The sequence below is a fragment of the Phycodurus eques genome, chromosome 8 (genome assembly GCF_024500275.1).
Source record: "Phycodurus eques isolate BA_2022a chromosome 8, UOR_Pequ_1.1, whole genome shotgun sequence".
NCBI lineage: Eukaryota > Metazoa > Chordata > Actinopteri > Syngnathiformes > Syngnathidae > Phycodurus > Phycodurus eques.
The window spans coordinates 15,869,587-15,891,004 of record NC_084532.1 but is presented as its reverse complement, the minus strand read 5'-3'; the positions used below and the strand labels follow the sequence as shown (position 1 = coordinate 15,891,004).

Here is a 21,418-nt window from a genome sequence, read left to right as displayed (position 1 = left end):
ATTAGAGGTCAGTTACCAAAATGGAGGAATTGGATGAAACGGCGGTAAAGAAAATGAATGGCAATTAGATTTTATTTTTTTTTAAACTACCCAATGGAAGCCCTGATAAGCTTGTTTTTGTGTAAATTGTGCAAAAAAAAGTTTTCATACCACTGAAGAACTTCAACACTAAGACATATGATCCAACTTTTCAACAGCCACGCAAACTACAACAAAAACATTTAAAGACAATACTGTTCTAAAAAAAAAAAAAAAACTGTCCTAAAATGGTACTGGGATATTATTTTTTCTACTGTTCTGTATTGCAATGCAATTAAATGCATTTTTTTCAGAGTTAACAATATTCCTGTCTGTGTCAATTATTTGATTCAGTCGCCCAATAAAATCCATCCATTTTCTGAGCCGCTTCTCCTCACTAGGGTAGCGGGCGTGCTGGAGCCTATCCCAGCTGTCATCGGGCAGGAGGCGGGGTACACCCTGAACTGGTTGCCAGCCAATCGCAGGGCACATACAAACAGACAACCATTCGCACTCACAGTCACACCTACGGGCAATTTAGAGTCTCCAATTTATGCATGTTTTGGGGATGTGGGAGGAAACCGGAGTGCCCGGAGAAAACCTACACAGGCACGGGGAGAACATGCAAACTCCACACAGTCAGGGCCGGGGATTGAACCCGGGTCCTCAGAACTGTGAGGCTGACGCTCTAACCAGTCGTCCACCGTGCCGACCCAATAAAATCCATTGAACTTAAACAATGTTGCTATTTAGAGCAAATATTGTTATACGATTCAAATGCAAATAATCTAGATTAATTTATTACAAAGCTTCTATTTCATTAAATTTTTAATCGAGTCCTTCCCCTACTAAAAACATTTTGCAGTCCTCTCCCATGTCAGATTTCCATCAGCGAAGGACTGCGATTTAAAAATGTTACGGTCAAAGCTAGTGCAAAGTGAATCAGGAAGATGAAAATGCCTCAAATCCATTTGAAATGTACAGGCGTTGAGCTTTTATTGTGAAGCCAGTTGAACCGGAAGCAGTGTGCTGGAGGTGGTGAGTGTCTTAGGCTTTGATTCCATAGGTTTTGCTTTCCGGTTTTCTGGGTTTCTCCGCCCCCTCCTCTTTCTCGCTTTCAGTGGCCGGCGCAGCGCAGCAACCACGCCGCCGGTGACGCGTCACTTGACTCCGCTCTGAAAAATGGCTGCGGTGGAAAGGACTCAGGTCAGGGAAGGCTTCCGGATAGTTGTTCTTTGCGTATGTTGGTACACCGTCAGCTCGGGCGGCAACGTCATCAACAAGATAATCCTCAATGGATTCCCGTACCCGGTCACGGTGTCTCTCTTTCACATTTTCTCGATCGTCGTCTTCCTGCCGCCGCTGTTGCGGGCGTGGGGAGTCCCCAAAACAGAACTGCCCAAGCGGTACTACTGGTGGACTATTCTGCCTTTAGCTTTCGGGAAATACTTCGCATCGGTGTCGGCTCACTTCAGTATATGGAAGGTACCCGTTTCATACGCGCACACCTGGTAAGTCCACAATTAGCCAAGTGTCTTCTGTGTCTATAGCAGCGGCTGACGTTAGCTCATTTTCGCTAACGCGGCACTATATTTAACCTAACGCGTGGGCCTCGTTTTAGTCCGCTGCCTTGAACGTTGTAAACGGACGTGGCTAGTTATAATGGTGCTAGTTTGCATTGCCCGTCGTCATTTGAGTCATAAAATACACAATTTGGTCTCCTATCAACACGAGTGCTAGCGAGCTAATGAACGTAATTACCACTGAAGTGAAATTGAGGGAGGAAGGGCTATTTCAAAACATGGTCATTCTGTCATCGTATTTACCTTTTGCTAATCACCGGATCAATGATTGTATTTCCATGCCAAGTCATGTTACGTTTTGTTGTAGCTAATCAACTTGTGTGTCATGTAACTATCAGGAATTCTGATGACTATCTACTAAAGATAGTCATCAGAATTTAATGGGGTATACTTGTAGCATTTTATTACAATTACATCACTGGGTAAAGTGACTTAGAAAGATTTGCTCTAGTTTGGCTGTTGGTCCCACATCTTCCTATGTCATGACTTAAGTACAGCACAATGTTCCAGTTTAGGGGCTAAGCCCTGTCCCGAATATTGCAAATATGTTTGCAATTGACACCCCTACAAAGGTTTAATTGCCAAACATACCACAAGATGGTGGCAAAATATAACTTTTGTAGAAATGAAGCTCCACAACTCACTTCAACATAGCTCCCTGGCACCAAGATGCTTGCAAAGCATGACTTTTGTCTAAATAAAGCTCCTCAACTCACTTTAGCATAGTTCCTTGACACCAACATGCTACACGATGGTGCCAAAGTAAAACTTTGATTGCTTTGGCCTGAGGGCAAAAACAGTGAAAAAGCTAGTATAGGTTCTTGATATTTCACCACACCATAGTTGTTGTAGTAGTAATAGTAAGTGCCGTATTTTCACGACCATAAGGCGCACCGTATTAAAAGTCGCAGTCTCAGTTATGGGGTCTATTTCTGTTTTGAACACGTGCATAAGGTGCACCGTATTATTGGGCGCAGGCATGGTAAAACATACGCTGGCTTAAAACATATGGTAGCATGCATGCACACTAAAACAAGGTTTTTAAAAAGGCAGCGGGAGCAAAACTGAGTTCGGTTGTACTTTATTGAAGTATTTAACAATGTACTCACGTTACACGTTTACAAGACTCTTAGTCTGAGTAAAGCTGTGTTCGCCATCTGTCAACCATGGCTCCCACGCCGCTCACTTCACTTTGAACGTCAAGCGGAGCACTCATTAAAGTCACACAACAACATTTACAGATTTTGGAACTCGGTGCACACATAAGGCATTATAAGGCGCCCGGTCCATTTTGAAGAACATTTAAGACTTTTAAGTGCACCTTATGGTCGTGAAAATACGGTAGTAATAGTTCGGCACACTGCTGTTTGAAAGAATTAAATGCTTAATTTTACTCAAATTAAAACAGACATTAAGAAGCCTTGGAGCAATGCTAAAAGTCAAAATGCGCTGATCTTTTTGCAGTTTTATCGAGTTACTTGATATTTTGTAGTGTCTTGAACAATTCAGTCTGTTACACTACATACTTGATTAGCTACACTTTCATCAGAGATCCAATACAAGAGCAACATCAAAAGTTATTGAAAAGATAATGAGCGTGCGCTTTTGTAGTTAATGCTGTTAACATTACACATATAAACAGGAGACGGCATGCTTTACTGGAAATAATAATGTTTAGTTTTGATGACGCAGAGAGATTTTAATTTTAAAATGTGTTTGTTATTGTGGTTTTACTTTGTTCTGGTTTAGAACTAAACTTGCATACTGAGTTAGTGTTTCTGCCATGATGGTGTTATTAAAATAATAGCACTGTATCATGAAACACTGTAAAAAGTGGTTTGTACACCCAGACAATGCTGCTCACACTGTATGTGGCGCATTTGTTGTCTTGAAACAATTTTATTGAAATTTGTACTGATGGTGCATCTGGGTTGATGAAACTGAACCGGCTAACTTTGCCACTAGTTAGAGCAAACAATACAAACAAAACAAAGTGACTGATGCATGCACCAAAAGCTTAGCAACAATGATGATTTTGAATACTGTAAATAAATAATTAGCAACCACTTTTCACACATTAGATATTGTAAACAGCAACAACCAAAATGAGTTTTCATCCATGTAAAACCCGAAAAATGTACCCACCACCATGCAGTTGAATCTTGAGGCTTGGGTCCTTCCATGCTTCTGTTAATGCAGAAGGTTATTTGGTGGTATTTTTCATTGCAAAGTTTTCAAACCAGCTCAGTCTGTAGATTTATGTTTTACTCACCCAAGCTCACAACAATAGGGTTAAATTTATATTTTAGTGTTTCATGAGTTGCTGTTTTGTAGGGCCTGGTTATATTGTGAATAATTGTCTGTTATTTTCATAACTTCATGTTGACCTTTTCCAACTTTCTTTTTTTGTCTCTTATTTTAGTCAAGGCCACAATGCCAATATGGGTTGTGCTCTTGTCAAGAGTTATAATGAGGGAGAAGCAAACCACCAAGGTGAGTAGCTTGAGTACAGCCAACAAGGCTTGCTCTGTTTGTCAGCACTGTTTCTGCAGTGGTGATGTGGCACAGTGTGCGACTATACCACAGCTCATATTACATTATAGGTATGAGACATCAGCCCCTCAGGATAGGGGGGGGGTTTGAAACCCTAGGTGAGGAGTGTTTAGTTCCTCTTGTGACCGGTGCCAAAGTAACTACTAGGGTTGATGCAAATAGAACAAAATTACTTTTGTTTTAAGTTGTCTGTGCTTAAGGTTGAGTAAGCATGATTTCCTGTCTGACAAATTGTCACATAATATGGGTGTGAATAAACCAAGCTACTCATTGACATAATTAAAATATCCTGAAGCAAAATGTTTTGATCAGACAGAACCTTTCAGGTGGGTGTGTAAATAATGGTGCAATTCCTTAGTTTCTACGATGTAATAGGGCTTCAACTGATTATTTTAGTAATCGATCAATCTGTTGACTATTTTTCTTCAATTAATTGATGAATCGGATAAAGAAAACATTTTTAAATTTCCTTCAGTTTGTTCAAAAACGGAACATCATTTCCAATTGGCTGTGCAGAAAATGCACCGCCATAAATTGATTATGGTTGATTGGTATAATTGTGATTATGATTTGCTTACTGTTTGGTCCGTAACATCAGTCAGAAAATCAGCAAAAATGTTGAACCTTGTTTTCCAAAGTACAACCCGAATTCCTATGAAGTTGGGATGTTGTGTTAAACATAAATAAAAACAGAATACAATGATTTGCAAATCATGTTCAACCTATATTTAATGAAATAAACTACAGAGAAAAGATATTTCATGTTCAAACTGATAAACTTGATTGTTTTTAGCAAATAATCATTAATTTAGAATTTGATGGCTGCAACATGTTCCAAAAAAGCTGGGACAGGGTCATGTTTACCACTGTGTTACATCACCTTTTCTTTTAACAACATTCAATAAACGTTTGGGAACTGAGGACACTAATTGTTGAAGCTTTGTAGGTGGAATTCTTTCCCATTCTTACTTGATGTACAGCTTCAGCTGTTCAACAGTCCGGGGTCTCCGTTGTCGTATTTTACACTTCATAATGCGCCACACATCTTCAGTGGCAGACAGGTCTGGACTGCTGGCCCATAACACTGCGGATGGTTCTTTTCCTCTTTGGCCCGGAGGACCCGACGTACACAATTTCCAAAAACAATTTGAAATGTGGACTCGTCGGACCACAGAACACTTTTCCACTTTGCATCAGTCCATCTTAGATGAGCTCGGGCCCAGAGAAGTTGGCGGCGTTTGTCGGTGTTGTTGATAAATGGCTTTTGCTTTGCATAGTAGAGTTCCAAGTTGCACTTATGGATGTAGGGCCGAACTGTATTTACATTGGTTTTCTGACGTGTTCCTGTGCCCATGTGGTGATATCCTTTACACATTGTCGGTTTTTGATGCAGTGCCACCTGACGGAATCGAAGGTCATGGGCATTCAATGTTGGTTTCTGGCCTTGCCGCTTACATGCAGTGATTTCTCCAGATTCTCTGAACCTTTTGATGATGATATGGACCGTAGATGATGAAGTCCCTAAATTCCTTGCAATTGTTTGTTGAGGAACATTGTCCTTAAACTGTTCGAGTATTTTCTCACGCACTTGTTCACAAAGAGGTGAACCTCCCCCCATCTTTGCTTGTGAATGACTGAGCAATTCAGGGAAGCTCCTTTTATACCCAAACATGGCACCCACCTGTTCCCAATTAGCCGGTTCACCTGTGGGATGTTCCAAACAGGTGTTTGATGAGCATTCCTCAACTTTCTCAGCCTTTTTTGCCACATGTCCCAGCTTTTTTGGAACGAGTTGAAGCCATAAAATTAAAAGTTGATTAAATTAATTATAAATTATCAGTTTGAACATTAAATAGCTTGTCTTTGTAGTGTATTCAGTTAAATATAGGTTGAACATGATATGCAAATCATTGTATTCTGTTTTTTATTTATGTTTAACACAACGTCCCAACTTCATTGGAAATGGGGTTGTAAAAGCAGATGTTTTCAAATGTTTTAGATAAGATAGATGTTCAAGATAATCAGTCTGCGACAGAAATATTTACTGTTGAGAGGCTGAAATTCTGATGATTTGGATAATTTTAAGTAAAACAAGGTCTCTAAACAGCTGATTTTAAAAATTGTTGTAAATTAATTTGATAATTGATTAGTTGTCGATTAATTGTTGCAGCTCTAGATGTCCATCCATCCATTTTCTTTTCCGCTTCTCCTCACGCGGGTCGCGGGCTGTTGGAGCCTATCCCAGCTATCTTCGGGTGGGAGGTGGGGTACACCCTGAACCGGTCGCCAGCCAATCACAGGGACCTCTAGATCTAACCCAATTAAAAAAAACAATATAATCACAAAATAACTGCTTGGAGAGTCGTTTTCCCTCCCATATGCATGTAGTCTTTCACTGTCAACTCAAATACGGACCGATTTCTTAGTATTGGAACAAAGGCGGATGAACGAGATCTTGATTGTTGCGTCTTCCATCCGTGTGTCATGTTTACTTTGCACACAAGTGTTCACACAGACTGGGAATGGAGCTGAATATGACGCGTTAGTCCACAGGTCCTGTTTGACTGGAGCGAGAGACTGCCGAAAGTATCGCTTGACATTAAACTTTCGGTAAATTAAATGACAAACTATCTAATACAAGTACTCTATAATACTGTACTTACGCCATCATCCTCAGTATGGTCATGTAGAATTTAGTGCAGAAAGGTGTTTGTTTGACTAGAGGGTAAAGAGTCCTGGCCTCTAGTAAATATTACAGGGGATCTTCAGTTTATTCAGATTTATAAAAAAAAATAATAAAAAAAAAAATGTATTCATCCCAGCGACAATTAGGACAGAGTAGTGACTGGCACGGCAGTTCTTTTGAGTGTACTGAACCATTCGAATCAGTTCATTAAATAGATTTGTTCAAAAGATTAATTCACCAAATAGTTATTTTTTACAAAATCATTCAACTGCTTCCTCATTCCGTTAAAGATCCATCCCTTATTACTACTACTACTACTACTAATAATAATAATATCAAATAAAAAGCGTTAATAATCGCATTAGAGACACAGATAGAAGTATATGTATGTGCACGTATATACATTTATTATTCATTTACATTTATTTTAAATCCATGCTGGTTTTCCTGTGCTTGACTGACTCAAAAATTAGCCGTTAGCTTGAAGCTGCTAGTGAAAGCTATCCTCACGAGGACGTCAGGACTTACGGTTAAAATCACTCCTGAACTACGTTCACTGCGTAGTACGTCATTCCTTGCACAAACGAATCACTCATCGTACTAGTACATTGCTCCTTAGCGGATCACAAACCAAGAAGTTCCACGAACAAGTTACTCGTGTCTAACGGATCGCGACCGAACGAATTAATCACTCTTCAGTTCCTCAGTACACCAGTTCACTGAACGAATCACTCAGTTCACTTAAGCCCCTCCCTTTAACGAATCACTAATCAGTTCCTCAGTACACCTGTTCACTGAACAACTCACTCAGTTCACTTAAGTCCCTCCCCCGCCTGCACAGCGCTGCCTGACGCTGGCTGCTCATTGGTCATTCGCCGAAGTGAGTGACAACGCGGGCAAATCGCAAATCACATGGCAGTACGTTTAATGAAGTCCCGCCCCCGCCTGCACGCTGTCTGCTCATTGGTCATTCACCGAAGATTCATAAGTGAGTGACAGAACGCTTCAGCAGTTCCGTTTCCGCTCCCAGCCGACTCGCTTGCCTCACGGTGGCGGCCAAGATAAAAGAACGAATCATTTCATAAACTGGTTCGGTTCAGTTCGTTCACAAAAAGATTCGTTCTTCTGAACGAAATGTTCGCGCACGAAACAACAGTAGGACAGAGTTGTGGTTCTACGACGGCGACGTAACCGAAATTTGTACGTAACTTGGAACATGGTGTAGTCTATCCCTAACCAAAGCTCACACAGTTGTGAAGTCATAATACCAGTAAAATATTTCAAAACATTTTTGAATTTTGAAACAATCAAATGAAAAAAGAGTACGTATGTCTTAAGTGCGCTGCACAAAGAATTTCATTGTGCGGTGTTCGTAACCTTGTAACCACATCCACTTATGTAAGGAGTGTCATACTCTTAGAGCGCCATGTTGTTATATGTTAGTTGTATACAGCTGTACCTGAATTTTAGTATAAGAATTTACATCTAGATGGAATAAATAGAAGTTCGGAAGGCAGTTAATGTAGTTTACTATGTTGACATTCTGTTAACATTCTTTTTGTATTTGTGTTCATGTTTTTTGGGGGGGAAATTGTTAGCAGCTTCCCAGTAGCAAGATGTAGGTGGTAAATTTTGCTCCGTGCGGAACGTCCAATAACCATTTGGTTTTAGTTATTCCAATGTGAGTGTTAAAAACTGAAATCACAACTGAACTGTATAACACTTATTAGCACTAGTCAAAAAGATCTTGGCCCCTTGATATTATTATTCCAACCTGCTTAGTGGTTTCCTTTACCAAATAGCTCAACTGTGTTTTATTGTTTGCATCTTCTTCGATCTGTGTGCGGCCCATATGGAAGGTGTACGTAGCTCTGATCCCCATCATTGGCGGAGTGCTGCTGGCTACAGTGACAGAGTTGTCTTTCGACGTTTCGGGCCTGATCAGCGCTCTGGCTGCTACGCTCTGCTTCTCTCTGCAGAATATCTTCTCCAAAAAGGTACATGCACTGAGATTGTTGACACATGTGTAAGTTTATGACGTAACTGTTGCATAGAAGGTGAACATGTGCTTTCCCGTGGGTGTTTTTTCTCAAATTTTCCACCAGACTACTTCATATAAGCCGCGTCAAATAAGAGCACAGATAAAAGTCCAAATTCGAACCAGACATATGAAGCATTCCCTCCTCCTCACAGGAAATTTTATTGCAGTTCCTGCCTCATAGTTGGTTTGGAATGAGGTTCTATCATCTCACGAGGCTTGACGTGCAACACAAGCTTTATAGGGTGTTTTCAATTATCTTTATTCTTTTATAGGTGTTGCGTGACACACGGATCCACCACCTGCGGCTTCTCAACATTTTGGGCTTCAATGCCGTGATATTCATGCTGCCCACCTGGGTCCTGGTTGACCTTTCCGTCTTTCTCGTCAATGATGATCTGGTGTGTATTTGTTCCTTTTTTTGCTGCGTTTGACCGGATTGTCTAACCCTGAACAATGTCTGAATGTCATGTCCTGTCCTCGTAGTGGGACATGTCGGGATGGACCAGAACCGTTGTTCTGCTGCTAATCAGCGGCTTCTGCAACTTCGCTCAGAACGTCATCGCCTTCAGCGTGCTCAATCTGGTTAGCCCGCTCAGCTACGCCGTGGCTAATGCGACCAAGAGGATCATGGTCATCAGCATCTCCCTGTTTATGCTGCGCAACCCGGTCACGCTCACCAATGTGCTGGGCATGATGACGGCCATCGTCGGGGTCTTCCTCTACAACAAGGTGAGTCACCTGGCACTTGTAATACGCGACATTCTTTATCACTACCTCGCTAACTTCAAGCCACTCCCTTCGCTAAATTGCACGTCACCTATGGAAAATACCTGAATCATCTCATATGATTTCCTCACTGCAGGCTGTAACATTGCACAACTGTCAAAGTTACAATTTTGGTTGTGTTCTTGCACAGTTCCCAGTGAAAGGATTTGATTCAAACGTGAACAATTAACGCTTCAACATGTAGCTCAGCAAAAGATTTATGAACAGTTAACACTGTTCTGGTGAATTAAAGAGAAGCTAAGAATAGACGAGAATGTGACACTCGTGGGCTCGAGACTCTACAAATAAGATGCATAATGCTGGGGGAAAACTTTGTGGCGTGGAGCCAAACTTTGTAATGTAATTTAACATGTTTAAAATCTGTGTATCATTCGTTCTGTCCGTTTTCATTTGGCAATCAAAAGAACCAAAAAACTGAAAAGTAACTAACACACACACTCACACAAACGACACATTTTCGTATTTACATTTTAGGCTCAAATCGAAAATATGAAATAAAAAAGAAAACGAGTCACAGGACTGAGTTTGATTTGAATGTTTATTTGGTTGTGTTTATGTGACCTGGAAGGTTTAGCAACAAGCATTAGTAAATATATGTTAAGTTGTTAGCTACCACAATTTTAGTCATAACCATGACCACAATCCATCAGCCATCAAGGACGAACATATTTGAATTATTATTGTGATCGGTATCATGCATTACATTTGACACGGAAGATATGCTTTTGCTGCAAGTCAGAACCAGTTTGTGAATGTTTTCCTTAAGCTCGGTCTAATTGCACCATACTGTATTGACTTTCTGTGGGCCACGTCCCCAAAACCAACAAGACACATACACACGGTTCCTTGAGTATCATTGCACAGTGGTTGAAAGAAGAATGAAAGTTATATGCCCCAAGTCAACTAGTCCACATGTGATGTTCCCTGTGGACATGAATATGTTGACAACAATGCGATCGGATAGACATACAGTGGTGAAAGCAATTGTCATGTTGTCTTATAGTCCCAAGTTTTGCTTGAACCTTCCGGGTCACATAAACCTCACCAATTAAATATTAAAATCAAATTAAGTCCGATGGCCCATTTTTCCATTTTGTGTTTTTGATCGGAGCCTAAAATTGAAATGTGAAAAATCTTTCATTTTCTTTTTTTTTTTTTTGGGTGTGAGATTACAAAACCAATTAAAAAAAAAAAACTTAATTGCTGTTTTTTAATTGCCATTTAAAAATTATAGAAGCGAATGATACTCTGATTGTTTAAGGACATCATACCCATCAGTATGTTTTAAATGTCATCCGCCCAACTCTGTCAACAGGCCAAGTACGACGCTAACCAAGAGAAGAAACTGCTCCCAAGCAGCAAGCAGGACCTGATGTCCATTGACAACCCAGTGTTCCCAAAGCATCAGGCCAACGGGTCAGTGCCTTTCTCCCATGGATCACTGCAGCAGCATAGCTGGAACAACGTGCTGACCGACCACTTCCAATACAGTCGCCAAACCTACACGACAAACTCCAACAGCAACCACCAGTATGTGGTGTAAAAAAGAAAAAACAAAAAAGGGGGAGACTGTCCTTGCTCTGACTCGCTCTCATAGACATTCATGTGCTTGTGTAGCCGCCATCCCTGCGGCAGTTCTTCTCTGGTCGGCTTCACACATGAGACTGTGTTCCACACAGGAAGAGCAAAAGACATCTTTTTTTTCATGAAGGGGCCAGTGACGTGACCTCTCCCACGCTCCTCTATGTCTAAACCTTTCGGTGTTTTCCTGTCTGTTACTTTGGTCCTGACTGTTTGAGTGGCTGGGTGCGCAACAACACTCATACCGGACATTTTCAGATGCATTCGCAACATGGGTTTTGAATTGTCCATTTTCTAAGGGGATGTTATCATCTCCAACTAGGACCTCACGTAGAACGCCTGTCATGTTAATTTTTATAACAAACAAAACATAGAGGAACGCCTTAATATTTAGATTTTAGGCATTTATTTTTTTGTGTGTCTTGGGAAGAGGAGGAAAACACTGTTGGAAGACACTGCTTTTGAAACAAACAGTTTTCAAAAAGTTTAGAGCTCTGTTTAAAAAATAGATAAACGAGCCACGTAAAATATTAACATATGAAGTTGAGCCCAGACACACAGACGGCAATCAAATCTGATTAAACTTTGATTAGAATTAAGTGTGAGACGAGTTCTGATCCCCAGAATGGTCAGTGAGCACCTTCTCACAATGTTCCAATACCTGGCATTGGTCGTTATGAGTCGACATGTTTGGAAAAAAAGCAATTTAGGTACACGCTGTAAAGCTTCCTTTTAAAATATGCCAGCAGCTGCAAACACCAAGGTGGTGGTTCTTTTTTCCAAGGGCGGGCATTGCTGTGTAGCGATCGAGTTATGAAAATGAATGAATCAGTCCATTAAATGAGTTATTTTCATATTGATCATTAATATTCATTCATCATCAATGCTTCTCAGGCAGAGAGGGATATCTGTCCTGCCAGGCATAGTGTCAGCCCGAACCAAAGTTGCTTTTTTTTTTTTTTTTTAATTATAAATAAACTGTCTCTAGTTTGTACATATTGAAAGAACAAAATATTCTGTCGTGAGGGTCAAAGGTGAAACGTCCATCTCTAATAGTCCCTGGATAGGTTTGGTTTGTGCAATAGTCAACTGAACTGGCAAACGAGATGGACGAAAAGATTTTGCTCAATATCAGTGTCATGGAAACAATTGATCAATCATCATGTATTTATTTCAAATTGACACTGAGCATTTAAATGCAGCAATATGAAGTACATACGTTTTTCTACTGTAATTTTCTATTGCATAAATGTCTGAACATTTTATGTAAATTTACTTGTTATTTTTGTTCTGTGCACATTTTGTTCACATAATCTTGAGGGGCAAAAAACAAAAATCTACATTTCTGCAAGGAGGTCCGACTTTGGTTAATAATGGTATAGTTCAGTTCACATTTGTAGCATTTTACCAAATATGATTGGCTATAGTTACTACTCTATTCTCTTGTGTGTGTGTGTGTGTGTGTGTGTACTACTGCTGCAGTATCTGCAAAAATCTTTAAAAATCCACTTTAGATATCTTTTGTCAGTTGAAGTATTTGTTTATTTGTCTCATGATTTCTCCCCAAAATCTGTTCATCTGCTGCTGTTAAATTAAAATGAAGATAATGTGACTAATCTGACTCATGCAAAACAGGAGACAAGCGAGCCGATTTTAAAGGAGCTTTGAAAATGACAAACAAGCAATATTTATTTAAAAAAAAAAAAAAGGCAATTGTACACCGCTGCAAACTACAACCGTAAACATATTGTTAAAATAATACCTCTCAATCAAAACTGGCTGGATGTTTTGTATTGGATCTCATTAGGTTTTTCAAGTGTACCTAATGTTGTGGCCAGTGAGTGTACATCATTTTTGCATTAAAGGGGAAGTACCAATGAGGAAGACCACAGCCAATCATAAGTTTAATAAAAAAAAAACTGACGCAAATGGTTTAATAATTATCTTTATTCAGACGTGTAGTATTTATTCCCAAGCGGAAAACTTTCCAAGCTTGAAGTTAATTACGGCCCACTCTTTATGTGGCCTCGCAGATACTATCTGGTGTAAATTCTCTGCTGCAAGTGGTTGCTTATATGCATACTAATCACGAACAAGCAAATTATTCTATTGACTTTTTTTCCCCCCCCCCATTGTTTATATTTTGTTCCTTGATGTTGCCAAAAGCAAAGGACCGCAGGATGGAGGCCTGGCCCTGTTGGAAGTTTATTCTTGAACTTTCTTATTGTCAGCATCAAGTTGGAGTCCAATGGACGCTTATTAAGAACTTGGTGAGCCCAATTTGCAAAGCTAATTTTCCTAGGACAAAGTTTGCTCACTGGGATGTACAGTATGTGTTAGTAGGGGGTGGTTTCTCTGTAAAACTATGATTATTATTTTTGTGAGATTTTACTCAGCTAATGTTTATAGATTTTTATTTATGGTTGTCATGGTACAAATTGTTTTGCAGTTGTCTCTGCTTCTGATTTTTTAAAAAATGCTATTTTTAAATGTAAAAAAAAAATAAATAGAATACTGGACTGAACTGTAATGTAATGTCTTTCCTCAGGTAAATATATTTTCAGTGGGGGGGCACCAAATGATCTTACACTGTAAATTACATACGATAACTTAATGGGGCTGTTCAAAAAAATGGGAGAAGAAAACCTTACAAATAAGGCATGTACAACATTAATTTCAATACTTTTATCACCTTGGTCCTTACGTAAATCACTGACGTCAGCAGTTCGTTAGACTGGGATAATACTTGTGCCAGTGGTGACCATACCCCAGCTCCATGTTTGGGAAGTAATATTTGGATTAAACTACCAACCTTTCGAACCTTCCCTTCTTAGGAAAACAGACTGCACATCTGGTTAGCTCACTCCACTTTAAAATGTTTTTCAATGTAGATTAAACACTTAAAAAAAAAAAAAAAAAAACACACACACAATGCACTCCCGTGAAAACTAAGATTTGTGCATTGCTGGTTTTAAATAAATGAAATAAAATAGATCACACACTGGACATTTAAATAAAGAAACATCTGAGCCTACATAAGAATGTCAATGGATGGCCCTGAGGCTCCAGACTCCCTTTTTCTTTTTTTAACTTCCTGATCTTGAGAGCATTTCCAAAGTTGGAGCGAGGCAGGAATTTTGGAGTCTGACCTTATTTTAATGTGGCTAAAATTGCACAGAAGGCAAAAGTATTTTCTTTCCCCACCCAGTAGCGATCCCAAAGATGTTAGAATTACAGAATATTTATGCTCTTACGAGCTCAAATCATGATTTTAGGAGGAACCAAGGACACGTCCCATAACGTCCAATTTGGCCCTCAACAAAGGGTGGACGAAGCGGTAAGCCGATGAGGACTGATGCAACATGAGGAAAATACAGACGTAAAATTAGATTCAAGTCAATGCTGGGTGACAGTAAATGATGCAAATAAATATTCAACCCTCTCTTATTTTTATACTTTACTGTAAGCATCTTGGTCCTCATAGCGTCCTATGACTTAAACATCCAACAAGGCATGTTGTTTTTTTTGTTTTTTTGGTGGAGTATGCATTTTCTCCCTGTGCTTGCGTGTACTCCAGCTTCCTTCTACAGACCTGTATGTGAGGTACTGTACACCGAAAACTCTTTATAACGTGTGTGAATGGTTGCCTGTCTTCGTCTGTCAGTTCTGTGATTGACTGGTAATCAGTCCGACGCGTAATCAGTCCCTTGCCCGAAGTCAGCTGGGATAGCAGCTCCCCTCTGACCCTGAGTGGTAGACTACAGTAAGAAGAATTTCTCTGGACCTTAATGGCCCTTTCCAAAAGTGCCAGGTAGCACAAGTGTCTGTGCGTCTCCTTCAAGCAAAAAACAAACAAACAAGCCTTCAGTCTCTGAATTTAAGATCAACAGAGTGCACGTGCGGTGGTGAGACAGTAGAGGCCGCAGGAAGCGAAGTCCTGAGACTAGTGTGCATCATTTGACTCAACACATTGCTGTCTTTGGTGTGTTCGGGATAAAACAGACGCCCTTGCGTGGTCAGGGCGCTACTGCTGCGAGTTCGACATCGTCTGGACAGACTTAGTATTCGGCGAAACAGAGACCGCCTGAGGAGGATGTAGATCCAAGGGTCTAGGATGGGGTTAACGGCTGCGATCCGGATGGCTTCCAGGTCGGCTTCGGGGTCGTCTTTCAGCATCAGACGGTTGGCGAACACGCGCACCTGAAAGACAAAAGCATTATTTAATAACTGCAATCTAATATTTTGATATTATGTTGTTGAAGAAAGCTTAGTTTGGTTTGATTCGCTACTCCCAAATAATGCTTAATGCGGTCATTAGGCTGCCTTAGTGGTCAGGATGTCTGTCGCGCAATTGCGAGGGTTTTAATAAAGACAAATAGCAATAGATTGCAAAATTGCAGCAGTACATTAGTAAAATGATCTGTGAAAAAAATCTGCCATCTCTGACTCCATCTTGCACCGCTAATTTGATTTTGGAGAAACCACCACACACGAGCTAAAACAACCAATCGGAGATAGAAGGCGTGACCAACGAGGTGTCAATCATTTTCCGTGCACTCGTGGGCACATTCATTGTGGGCACGCCTCCGTGACCTCACGTTGACCTGTTACCTTGGGCTTCAGGAGCTTTTCTGAAACTATGGTGCCATATCCACCGCCAGCTAAAAAGAAGGAATTGGACAAATCCCGAGGCAAAACGGGGGCGGACATAGAAGCTGCCTTTTCGAGGTGGAGGGGCCACATGCAGCTGAAAGGATTCCGAACCGAAACGGAACTAGCAACATTTCTGCCTGAAAGGTAAGTTTATCGCATCTTTTGATTTTTAATTGCTTATACATTCAGCTTGAAAGTACTATGAACACCCTAGTACGAATAAGTCATGCAACCAACGTAGCAGCCGTGGCTAACGTATAGTGCATGTCTCGTGCATGTCGGTGAGGGGCGTGGCTTTGCTCAGTGACTCAAAGGAAGGAGGGATTAGTTAAGTGAGGCGACGTTCAAATCTTGCGAGCAGTTTTAAAACTGCAAACACCCCTTTAAGTGCATAAATGAATTGAGCAAATGCAGACTTAGCTTGGCTGCCAATGTATTTTCACCTTCGTATAAGTGAATATTATCATCTTTCATTCATCCAGCCATCCATTTTGCGTCCCGCTGATCCTCACTGAGCTCTCAGACGTGCTGGAGCCTATCCCAACGGACGCTGGGCGAGAGAGGCGGGGTACACCCTGAACTGGTCGCCAGCCAATCGCCGGGCACATACAAACAAACAACCATTCGCACTCACATTCACACCTACGAGCAATTTAGAGTTTTCAATTAACCTTCCATGCATGTTTTTGGGATGTGGGAGGAAACCGGAGTACCCGGTCGAAAACCCACGCAGGCACGGGGAGAACATGCGAACTCCACACAGGCGAGGTCGGATTTGAACCCGGGCCCTCAGAAGTATGAGGCAGATGTGTTAACCAGTCGGTCACCATGCCGCCTGTCATCTTTCATGAAATGTTAATCGATTTGATTGATATTAGGAGCGATTATAGGATCAGAGGTTTAGGGGCGCTGAGCCAGGCAAGATCAATTTCCACCCATCCGTCCATTTTCAACACCGCTTATCCTGGTTAGGGTCGCGGGACGCTGGAGCCTATCCCAGCTGACTTCGGGCGAAAGGCGGACTACACCCTGAACTGGTCGCCAGTCAGTCGCAGGGCACATATAGACACGGACAACCATTCGCACTCACATTCACAACGTCACTGAGTGGGAACTGAACCCACGCTGCCTGCACCAAAGTCAGGCGAGTGTACCACTACACCATCAGTGACAGATCAATTTCCCTGTTTTTTTTTTATTTTATTTTTATTTTGACACGATTCCGTTCCCATTTCCATGAAAGAGAAGAACAATGTTGAGGCACAGCAAAAGAGGAATGGATTGAATTTCCACATCTCCTGGCTTGAGCCAGGTACTTACCCCACCCCTGAATCTCACAAGAAGGCAGCATGTTGCTCCACGTGCAGGTAGCCTCCGAGCCAAGTCGGAAAGAGAGGCGAGGGATTGGCTGGAACAAACCGTTTTTGAGGCGTGGGGGGGTGCTATATTTTTGTTGTTCAAACATTACATTTCAACCAAGTACTGTGTGGTTATACACTTTTGTAGCTCGTTTAAAAAGGACACACAGTCATGAAACCAATGAAAAAAATCTCTCAAATCTTAGGGGTGCTGGGATTCAATTTAGGGGTGGTTAAGCACCCCCCAAAAAGAGCTACAAACTCCAATGGCGGAGGAACAAGTTTTAACTAGCGAAGTCATTTAATGCAAGTGCGGCTTTCAGGTTCGTTGAAAGAAACGAAAACGAAATCGATTCCTTCCTCACCACCAACGGAGCCGAACAGGCCAGAACCACGAGCGAGGTCACGACCAGCACGGCCACGATCTGGATCTCCGCGGCGGAGGAGAGCGCCCTCCACCTGGCCCGCACGCTGCTCCTGCCGCCCTCGGTGCGCCTGCGCACGCTGCGCCGACGCATGAGCAGCAGCGAGCCGCACACGGCCACGTTGAGCGCGGTGGTCCCCGCGATGAGCAGCACGCTCACCGCGCCGTACAGCACCGAGTACACAGCGGCCACGGGCTCGGGGGTCCTCAGGTCGACGAAGCACCACGTTTCGGAGGGTTGCAAGCTGCCCCTCACCGCCCCCGTCACCGGGAGGCAGCAGAAAAGGACGTTGGCGGCGTACACGCAGGTGAGGAAGGTCCGCGCGAAGCGGCGGTCCACGCCCCAGCGCCGGTACAAGTAAGGGCAGCAGATGGCCAGGTAGCGCTCCGCCGCCATGGCGCAAATGATGCCGAGGCCGGTCAAGCCGAAAAAGAGCAGCAAGAAGGCGTGGAAGTCGCACAGGGCCCCGCCTCGGAGCACCCGCGGGTCCAAGTAGTTGGCGATGGTCAGCGGGCTGGCCAGGCAGGTGCCCAGCAGGTCGGTCACAGCCAGACCGCACACCAGCGCGTAGAACGCGGAACTTTTCCTGTCCTGTCTCGACATGGACAGAACGACGACTGCTATTATATTCCCAATGGCGCCCCCGGCGAACATCAGTATCGGCAAAGCCATTTCTTCTTTCCAGGGCTCGACCGGCCAAGTGTCGTTCAAGGACGCAGAGGCGTGCGTGAAGTTTGGACGCGTCGTGCGCGACCGCAGCGCGAAGCTCGCGTTTGTCAGCAGCATGCCTTTCGGGCCCGAAGTTCGCACTTGAGCCAGTGCTGACTGCGCGTGGTCCTCTTATGCGCGTTTCGCCGCGTCTTTACGCGGCCGGGACGCTGCGGGCTTTCGCGGGCCAACCTCCCATCGGCGCGCTGATTGGACCGCAAAACCGCCGGGTTTCCCACTTTTCCCGTGCAATTGGGCAGCCGTCGGCGATGACGTCACCGCGCCTCCGCCTCGGCTGGACCGAAGAGATCTCTTCTCACCGGATGTTGTGTACAAAAGTCTTTTGGAGCTCAAGGGACACACTCTTCCTCCCCAAGGTTTTCCTTTGGTTATTTGCAGCAAATAATTATTGGTGCTGATTAACATTCAAAATAAAAAAACAAAGATAATAAACTAGTAGAACCTCATTTGTTTCCCAAGGAAAAACCATGGAAATCAAAATATACTAAATATAAATGTGTTCCAGAGTTAAACTGTCGTTAAAACCTTTATTTACAATACAACCAATGTTTTAACTTTTAACACGTTTGTCAAACAAGTGCACTTTAAATAAAGTTAGGCCCTCTTCACAAACTTAAGCCTAAACTTGAAAAAAAAAGTATTCTTAAAAGAAAAAGAAAAAAAAATCACCCTTCTGTTATGTTGCAGTTCAAATTGACCTCTTTCAAAATGTACAAATCTGGAAAATAAATCATTTTAAACTTGAAAAAAAGATGTTTATGTCTTTATTTTTGGTCTTTTGTGGAGTATATATATGTTTTAATTTCTTGTTAGGTTTGTCAGTTTCGTTTAGTTTGGTTGGCCACATTGGCCCATAAACAATTTTGCAAGAAACGTACAATTTTCAACAGCCATAATTGTCACACAAGTGGAAAAATAAGCTAACCACCGTAAAATGTAAAAGTAATAAATCCCTCTACATGAACTTCGATGACAAGTGACGACATGTCTGTGAAGCTGCAGTTTTTGCTTTAAATGTGAGTGTACCTTCACGTAACTTCTGGTGAATCTTCTTTTGTTTTTTTCCGTTAACATGTGACGGTTGCCCATTTTGAAGTATGTGTTGCAAAAAGCAAAAGCAAACAACAAGTTTAATCCTTTGATGCTCACTAAACCGAGGTCTCGTGACGTGCGCTTACGGTGTTGCGTAATATGCTGACGGCACAAATTAGGGTTCGGGCTTAGTGCAATTTAAACCGCACGTTTTTCCACTTGTATGACCTTAGAAATACTGTTGTATAGAGCAAAAGAATAGGGCACCTCCCATCAAATGCAGCAACGTAGATTTAAAATACAAGACATCGCTCATATTAGTTGATATGAACTTTTGTCCTTTTTGTGGTTCCATACCGTTGTTCCATGCACAAACCAATTGTAGATTTTTGCAGATGGATGCTTGACGTTATTACATCGTTTGCAGTCATCTAACATTGGGGAAGGTAGAAATAAAGGAACAAAATACTGTATTTGTTTTAATATCAGGAAAAAAATATATAGTGACACACTCAATGGAAAATTACCTCGTTCAGCTTGTCAAGGGTGTTTATCTAAGATTCCCTCTTTTTTCTGTAGTTTCCATTTCGAAGACTGAAACCTGAACAACGTTACAATTAACATAAATACAATTTCATAGGTGAAAGCGAAAAACATTTATGTTTGATCTTTCGAGGACCTTCTCTTGATATTCAGAACTTGTTTTTGGCCTTACGCTCCTTTCCCCCAAAGTCTTCGAGGTAACAACTTTCTCTCGAGGACCTCCTGACATAATTCTATGTGGCACCGTCCTCAAAGAGTTTTGTACCCAGCCATACGTCATTACATTATTATTTTCTTACTTTTTTTTTTAACTCTGTGTGCGCATATATGTATCTGTGTGGATGAGTGGGGGGCGCAGGGATTGATTTGAACTAGGTAAAGCACTTTGAGACGCATGTCTTTGTATGAAAAGTGCTCTTTAACCAGTGCGATTTGATTTTGATACTGAAGAGTACATGTCGTTGGACACCAATATTATCATAAACCGAAGTGTCTTTTGGATGTGTTATACATGCAAGCGTGCGGTGTTACATATTTTGGTCAAATATAGCACTGCAATGCAAATGAGATGTCTGTAAATGGTTGCATGAGAAGCAGGCGGCACGTCGGCAAAATGAGCCTGCTGCGACTCTTGTGGCCATCGCACGTTTAGACAGTGTGACTTATGTTTACAATGAGGAGCGTCGCTGAGGTTTTCTGTCTGCAGCCTGCCCATAAAGAGCACGTAGAGCACTTAGCCGAGAGGTAAACTTCACCTCCTCGCTGCTGCAGACGCAAGTGAGCTGGCAGCCTCTTAAGGACAACACAGCACTTAAGTGATGCCAAAGCCTGGAAACTCCATCGCTTGACTCGAAGAGTTGAATCAGAAGCAGAATCACTTTTATTAGTCAAGTACGTTTGTAGAATTTATCCTTGTCATGTGTCGATCTCATGTTTGAAAATTCAGTTAAGATGTTAAAAATGGGTATGTGCCTATTAGGCGTAACACGGTATTTGAAAACTGATTAGTCAATTTAGCGTTTTCATGCACGGTATGCAAGTTAAACATATTACTCAATGGTTTTCAGTGAAATCACCTTTTAAACATGCAAACAAAGCATTGAATTGTGACAACAATGGCAGGAAAGCAAATCCGTCACAGAAGCAAAAACATGTGAAAGTGAAATGTTTTTTATTCACCATGTGACAAATATGTAATATGCATAATTTGGTCTGTTAACACCGGCAGCACAACTGCAAAACAGCTGTCTCACAGATGTTGGTCATAAAAATTGAGTTGCCTCTCTGGCAAACATAAAAATGGATACAAACAAATGGTTTTTGATGTAATTGTACTGTCACGCAGAAAGACTTTTTTGGTGGTACTTGAGGTTTGTAGCGAAGGGAAGTGAGTCAAGACGATGGGAGAATCCCAAGGGAGTCCAAAGTTG

At 41.8% G+C, this 21,418-nt stretch overlaps 2 protein-coding genes across 2 annotated transcripts; one reads left to right on the top strand and one right to left on the bottom strand.

Moving 5' to 3' along the window:
- The first annotated feature begins 1,136 nt into the window (after positions 1-1,136).
- Positions 1,137-13,772, top strand: slc35e1 (solute carrier family 35 member E1). Its single transcript, XM_061683338.1, has 6 exons — positions 1,137-1,527; positions 4,023-4,094; positions 8,700-8,837; positions 9,154-9,279; positions 9,365-9,610; positions 10,983-13,772. Exons 1-6 carry the CDS (start codon positions 1,201-1,203, stop codon positions 11,208-11,210), a joined length of 1,137 nt encoding a protein of 378 aa, XP_061539322.1. The 5' UTR covers positions 1,137-1,200; the 3' UTR covers positions 11,211-13,772.
- LOC133406074 (prostaglandin E2 receptor EP4 subtype-like) lies at positions 13,176-18,602 on the bottom strand. Its single transcript, XM_061683337.1, has 2 exons — positions 17,625-18,602; positions 13,176-15,448 (listed from the first exon to the last, which is right to left on the bottom strand). The coding sequence occupies exons 1-2, from the start codon at positions 18,468-18,470 to the stop codon at positions 15,113-15,115; spliced, it is 1,182 nt and encodes a 393-aa protein (XP_061539321.1). The 5' UTR covers positions 18,471-18,602; the 3' UTR covers positions 13,176-15,112.
- Between the last annotated feature and the right edge of the window lie 2,816 nt (positions 18,603-21,418).